The 7,671-nt window shown below is 43.5% G+C and overlaps 1 protein-coding gene across 1 annotated transcript; it reads right to left on the reverse strand.

Moving 5' to 3' along the window:
* Nucleotides 1–158: 158 nt before the first annotated feature.
* LOC306928427 (putative N-acetyltransferase 16) lies at nt 159–6,158 on the reverse strand (the record flags this gene model as incomplete). The annotated part of the gene is made up of 4 exons (XM_079508530.1): nt 159–1,802; nt 2,664–2,778; nt 5,190–5,299; nt 5,970–6,158. The coding sequence occupies 4 exons, from the start codon at nt 6,156–6,158 to the stop codon at nt 1,227–1,229; spliced, it is 990 nt and encodes a 329-aa protein (XP_079364656.1). The 3' UTR covers nt 159–1,226.
* Nucleotides 6,159–7,671: the final 1,513 nt, after the last annotated feature.

Genomic DNA, 7,671 nt, shown 5'->3' on the forward strand with positions numbered 1-7,671 from the left:
TATCCTCTCTGTTCAGAGAGAGAATTGTGTGTACATCTTTTGTCTGTTTTTAGGCCAGGTCCTGGACGTCAAGGCATCAATAACAATATCAAAGAGAAAGAAACATCCGCACTCTGGTTTTTAGAGCTCCATAGGCTTACTTTATTATACAGCAAGAATCCACAACGTTTCGACCATTTAGGTCTTCATCAGGCAAATGTTATAATGACAGAAAGCATGCAGAACAAATCAAAAATCTATCTATCTATCTATCTATAACAGACCTGGGCATTACACAGCAGCCCGGGGGCCACATGCGGCCCTTTGGCTGACTCTGACCAGCCCGTGAAAGTATTCTTGGAAATTTGAAAATTAAATATACTTATACTATACTATACTATTTTTAAGCCTGTTTATTCACGTACATGCAAGGCAACCTCACTTTTTCATTGCCTATATGACACATACACATACTCTTACCAGCTGGTCAAAACAATGCTAATATTATGTAGAATTGAGTTCAGCCTTTTGGCCCTCATGAAAAATGCACGCAGCCCCACGCGCTAAGCGGTTAGATGGGTGAGCTGCGAGCACTTTGGAGATTTTCAGTAGGGCCGGATCCAGAAATGGTTGAGAACCACTCACCGCATGCGAGAAAACCTAAACCTAAAGTGTTTCTTGACATACATTTTAATTACACCCACACAACCTGAACATTATGTGGATTTTGTGGTCTTCTCTGTGTGTTCTGAAGCCTTTTGAGCTGCAATGAAAACAACGGCAAACAGGCCTCAAGCCCTCAACAGTGACATCTGCTGGCAAACTCCTATGTCATATATGGGATGTGTGGACTCTTACCTCACAGTCCACATCAGAGCCAGAAAACCTCAGACCACAGAAAATCTACTGAATGTTAAAAGTTCAGGTTTTTTGGGTGCAGAAAACCTAAAAAAATAAAATAAGAAAAATTACAAAAACGTTATTTATTTTATTTTTATGTCACTATCCCTGTAAACTGAAAAGTTGCAATGTGATAATGGAAGCCATAGTTCTCACGATAAAAAAAAGGAAAACAAATATTTAAAAAAAAATCTGCCTAACAATGATGTCACTGGTTTCTGAACTGCCCACAGTCCTCCTATGAGACACCGACTGAGTAGAACAAAATGGTGGTATTTTCTCATGAACATTAGTGAGGACCAATTATATGAAGATATGTTGAAAAGTGGTCCTTTAAGTAAATGTACTTAGTTACTTTCCTCCACTGGTCCTTCCACCAGGAGCTGTAACCAGGAGCTCGTCCACTCCCTGACCCCTGCGTGTCCGTCACAGAAACTCCGTAGTTCCTCCACCAGAGCCTCTTCCAGGTACATGTGCACCAACACCTTCTCCGTCAACCAGCCCTGGCACCTTGCCCGCTCCAACATGCTCACTAGCGCCACCTTCGCCAGCTCGGGGTCCGCCCCGAACAGGTCGACGCTCGACCGCAGGGCCCCTCCCTCGAACGGGACGGGATACGGCCGAGTGGACACGGCGAGAAAGGCGGGCGCCTCCTGTTTGTCGGCGAACCAGTCGAGGTCCTTTCGTCCGAGAATCGCCAGGTTGCCTTCCATTGGCCGAAGCGGCTGCCAGTCTTGGATGATGGCCCCGCCCGGGAGGCGGGTCCGCGAGGGAAGCCCGGGGTCCAGCAGAACCTTCCTGAGCTGCTCCGTTCCCAGAGGGACCACTGTGGGGACGGACGGCCCTGAAGCAGTCAGTTTGCTTCTCAGGTGGGAGACGAAGCTTTCGAAACTCTCGGCCTCGCCGGCGAACGACAACACGGCCTGAGAGAGAGAGAGAGATAGAGAGAGAGAGAGAGTGTGAAGGGCCCTTTACGGCACAAATGCCACACTTGAAACTAGTTGTTTTGTATTGTATTCATATTTTTGTATTCTAAGAACTAGATCTGCTACCTACCAGGTCAGTGGCCTTGTGGTTAAATGGTACGTTTTAACAGTGGGCAAAACCCAGGCGTATTTTCAGGCGGTGCGAGTACTATATATAGAGTAGACGAATAACAGTTTAATTCCAAATTTTATTCTGACCCCTCTACAAAAAGGCCTCGTTGTCCTGACCCCTTATCCATCATGTATACATTATTTATGGATAATTATAGTGTGGACTTAAAATGTTATTCGTCTATATAGTAATGTCTATGGGACCCGGCAACTACTGGCGAGTGGCGATAGCAGGGGAAGAGGCGATAGTCGAAATGTTCATAAACATGAAAATATTTCATCTTTTGGACAACATCGTTCCAGCGATTGCTTTGTATCACGTAGAACAGTGATACGTTTCATTATACGGTATAATGACAGCAGGAGCGCCCACTAGGAGATTAAGCTTTTATCGCCCAGAGTCGCCGATGTTCGCCCGCTGTTAAAACGTATAGTTTTTATGCACCACATAAAAACTTTAGCCTACGTTACCTTTTTTATTTTTATTTTATTTTAGAACCGCTAAAGCTAAAGCCTGAGACATATATTCACACTGGTGTCATACACCAAAAATGGATGATCTACAAGCTCAGAACACATCACAGCACAAACCGTTGTGAGCTTGCAGATCCGCTATTTTGGGTGTGTGAGACCAAGACCAGCATGCAACTATAACACACACACACACACACACACACACACACTAACCCGCCGTGCCAGGACGGAGAACTTGGCCAGTTTGCTCGGTCCGGGGTCGTCGTTTCTGGTCAGTCGTTTCACCTTGACGCTTGGATGGAGCTGACAGACGTAAGCGTCCACAAACCTGACGTGAGGGGACAACACAACACTGCAGTTACAGTATACAACTGTACACCACACTGCAGTCAGTGATACAACTGTATATTATCACACTGGTCGACACTGTACAGAAACAGGGTTTCTCAAAGTGGGTGCCTCAGATTCAGAATGCTTTGATAATAGTTGGAATTCATCAATATCACTTCAGTTTCAAAGTCGTACGTTTTGTCACACACACGTTACCGCAGTGAAATTTGTTCTCCGCATTTGACCCATCTCTTGGAGTGGTGAGCTGCAGCCAAGGAGCGGTGAGCTGTCTTTGGTATGACCCGGCCGGGGATCGAACCCGACCTCCCAGTTTCAGGGCGGACACTCTAACCACAAGGCCACTGTCTGGTTTTTATATATGTTCCCCCCAAAATGTACGCTGGGGTTCAAGTGGTTCAATGTCAACTCAAGTACATTTTCAATCTGTCCTAAGAGCGTATGCACATGCATAATGCACGTTTAATGTCGTTTAACGTCATGTAATGCAATCAGATAGGACTTTTCTGTTTGGATGTATGGGCTGTCAAGGCCAACATTTATTTACGCCACTCAGTAGGCGTTCCTGCGTAACTTCCGGGTATGATGATGATGTCATACGCATACCCTCAATTCTATCAAGTTTTCCTCATGACATCTTAGGGGAAAGATTTACATATTTACTGCATGATATGATGTAAGGTGCTATAATGTAATTGTTTGCCTAGTGTAATTTAGGTGAATTATGATGAATAATTTACCATGATATGATGTAAGGTGCTATAATGTAATTGTTTGCCTAGTGTAATTTAGGTGAATTATGATGAATAATTTACCATGATATGATGTAAGGTGCTATAATGTAATAGGCCTAGTGTCTAATTCAGGTAATTTATGATGAATTGAACATGGTGGACCCTATTGTAAACAAGTGTAATGCTTTATGGTGTCGTCCACAGTTGACAGTTTTGTATTGAGCTGTGCTTGAAATGTACTGTAATTCTCCAATCTGTTAATAAATACTTCAATCAATCAATCAATCAATCAATCAATCAATCAATCAATCAGGTGTGCCATGGATGAATAAGCTATTTACGGGGGTGCCCCGAGAGACACTGCAGTTACAGATCTGTATAACACAACTGTACACTACAGTACAGAATGTCTATAATCACACGCCCCAAATTGTCTGAAACGATACACCCCGGCTATGTGGGAAGGACGTGCGGTTGTCCAGAACCGCTGATCCGACTGACATGCCCATTATACCCACAGATGGGTGTAAGACAGAGGTTTTCAACCAGTGGTCCCCAGCTAAATGATGGGAGAGTTGGTAACCAAATGGACCCTAATTAGATCTTTCACTCTTGAGAGCGTAAAATGAAACCAAATGGACCCGTATGGGTCCATTTGGTTTCATTTTACGCTCTCAAGAGTTACATTATTGTTAAAAATCTGCATCACTTAATTTACAAGAAGTCTACACAATTGAAGAGAAATTGAATAAGAATTGTTATTTTTGATAAATGTTTGCCTGTTATCTCTCATAATGGTACCACATCAATACAGCATGGGATTGTGGACAAAACCAACGACAACAAAATAGTCTTTAGTTTTGGGTCTCACAGGCTAAACCTCATCAAACGGTGGTCCGTGGCTCAAATGCAGAATAAATAATGGGCCTTGATATGAAAAGGGTTGAAAACCACTGGTGTAACAGGTACATACAGTATTATATATGCATTCTCTATTTGCATCGTCCAGGGTACCCGTCTAGTTTAACCCGTGTTAGCTCCCCTCTAAAGTGCCGAACGATCATCTATCTGTCTGTCTGTTGCTCTGCATGACAATGATGGAACTGTCAGAAGTGAATGTATGTATGACTCAAAGTCCAACTAATATCTAAGAGGTGTAAAATGCACCATTTACCTTTTAACTACAGTATGCTGACTTAATGCATACACTGTATGTGGGGAAAGTGCAAGTCATACTAAATGTGGAAAACCCACTGATGTTATACAAGTGTCCACTCCTGACTTCATTCAAATAAGGGCCAAACGTTCCACTAATATTAACCCATTAAGACCTGAGGCCGATTCTACAAATGCCGGTAGTTCTCAATAATGAGGCCAAGGACCCTCACATTTATATATAGGCCATTTGGCCCCGGACGCCCATCTGGAAATGTTTAGTGCCATTCAAAATGATTATATTATTTAACAAATCTTGGTATAGAATGACACGTGCGTATAATGTTGTTGCTGGTTGAATTCTCTGTCTGTCTGTCTGTCTGTCTGTCTGTCTGTCTGTCTGTCTGTCTGTCTGTCTGTCTGTCTGTCTGTCTGTCTGTCTGTCTGTCTGTCTGTCTGTCTGTCTGTCTGTCTGTCTGTCTGTGCGTGTGCGAGTGCTGACCTCTGTATGACCCCAGCCAGTCCCGTGCCTCTCTGAGTGGGACACACTCTGAGCCCCTCCACCACCACTGTGGAGCCCTCATCCACCACCAAGAAGGACTCCAGCGCCATCTGCAGGCAGGGTGAGGGAAAGACGGGCGAGAACAGAAGGAGATACTACTGTGTAACTAACTGATTATGTTTTGGTAAAGTAATTTGTGTTAAGTGTTAAATAGCTCTATATTGTGACGGTAAACAAGGCTACAGTGTTTGTTCAGTAACAGGAGTCTCCCTAAAATTGGTATCCCGACCTGAACATGCATTATCTGTCTACTAAATAGCTGGAGATATAGGCTATACTGAACAAACACTCACTAGCATGGTTGCAATCTGTCACAAACTTGTATTTCTTTGTAATGTTCTATTTGTTTTGGTTCTATGTTATTGTCCTCCCACGTCCCCAGCTGCATCCCATGTGTAATCAGCCATATGTGCATATTAGTCTCGCTCCCCAGTGATTCCTTTTTGGATCATTGTTTGTACAGTGTTGCATCATTTGTAAGGTTCATTTGTTCACCTGTATTAAATTCCCAGTCATGGGTTTTTGAACACTATTCTGCCTGGCTGTCCTGTATTTGGCTTCTCACCACCACCACCACCACCAGATGGTGACACTATCACAACATAGAGCTATTTAACACTTCATTTTAATCCTTCCACTCACAGCATTAAACCTCTTACACTTACAGTGACTAAGTTTACAAGTGTGCGCGCGTGCGTGCGTGCGTGCGTGCGTGCATACCATTTTGGCGTCCCTGCGTGCCAGCACCACCACCCTCCCCGGCTCCTCCAACCAGATGTGGTAGCGGTGTGGCAGGTAGTCGTTGCCCAGGTAGATGTCATCAGAAATGGACATGACGTCATCGTAGTCATCAGGCCGCGCCAGCCAGAACGTCAGGCCCTCCCTCTCACCCAGACAACGTGTCGCCATGGCAACTATACTAATTGATGGATCACTCCTCCTCTAAAATAAAGTGAGGGGCCGCCTTTTATCGTCATGTAGGCCTACATGTATGATGATGATGAAGTCATGCAGGGTTACGCCATGTGACGCCATTTGCCATTGACTATAGGCCTGAAAGTTTGTACGGAACAATTTCAATTTTCATAAAAAGTCCATAGACTTAATTGGCAAAACACATGACGTCATGGGGCCAGGCGTTGGATATATATATATTTATATATTTTATACAGTAGTCTACTTACCGTGGAATGATTTGAAAGATCCCTCTACTTGTCTAGAATATATTTTAACTCAAATCTTTGCTTCTGAGGGGCCGTGGAATGTCTTTTGAGATGGGGTGCCGGAGGTCAAATATATAGGCCTATAAATATAATTGTGTGGGTCCTTGATATGAAACACTTTGAACACCACTGACATAGAAAAATGCTTTTTTTTTAAAAGTAAACTGTCAATAATTTAGAAGACATTTTTAGAATCGGCCTCATGCAGGGCCTCAGGTCTGAAAGGTCTTAAAGAGTTAGTGACCATATAGAACCTCAGCAGTTCCTCCTAAAGAGATGCAATGGCGTTGCATTTGCTGAGGCAGTTGTGTATGCTGGTCAATACTTTTCAAGACTCCTGCAGACCATATTTTCTTTGCAACAGCACAAACAGTGACACCTCTATATCACATCGAACTGAAATGTGAATTCTATGAACTGTTGTAGGCTACTCCTAGTTATAGTAATAACATAATGCATTTTAGTCTGAGTGCTTGCTCAAACCTGATTGTTTTGTCAAGGTCTAGAACTGATGTAGAAACTGTAGCATGCATGCATTGCGTTTCAACACATCACATCACAGTGGTTTCTCAATCTTATCGGGGCCACAAACCCCCCAAAGTTTGTACTGGGGACCGCCCCAAATTAACATATTTGAACTGGGGACCACCACAAATATACGTATTTGAACTGTGGACCACCTCAAATAAACGGATTTGAACTGGGGGACCCCCCCCCTCCCTGCCAAGCACTTGGAATTATATAGGAATTGAGGCATTGCAGTTTGACTTGGTTCCACAGATGAATATGGTCAAAAGTGAGGGGCACTCTTATCATCATACAGTCCTCACACGTGCCAGACTATATGCCCTGTGATGAAATATATAACATGCATTGATTGATTGATTGATTGAAATATGTATTAACAGTTTGCAGAATTACAGTACATTTCAAGCACAAACTCAATACAAAGGCTGTTAACTGTAGCCTGGTTAATAAACCAGACCGAATCAGCCGTTGGCAAAAAAAAATTGCCTACCAGCGGATTACGGTCTGGCGAGGCTCAGTAGCACGCCTCTTTCCTACAACCGAGAACAGGTCGGACCAATCGGGACACGGTATGCAATATGGGCGTGCTTTGGTACAGTGACGTTCAATGTTTGAGACTTTTGACTGACAGTAGCTCTGACCAATTGCGTCAAAGAGAAAATGTTTGAACC

Source organism: Electrona antarctica, assembly GCF_951216825.1.
Source record: "Electrona antarctica genome assembly, chromosome: 8".
In the NCBI taxonomy this organism is placed as follows: Eukaryota; Metazoa; Chordata; class Actinopteri; order Myctophiformes; family Myctophidae; genus Electrona; species Electrona antarctica.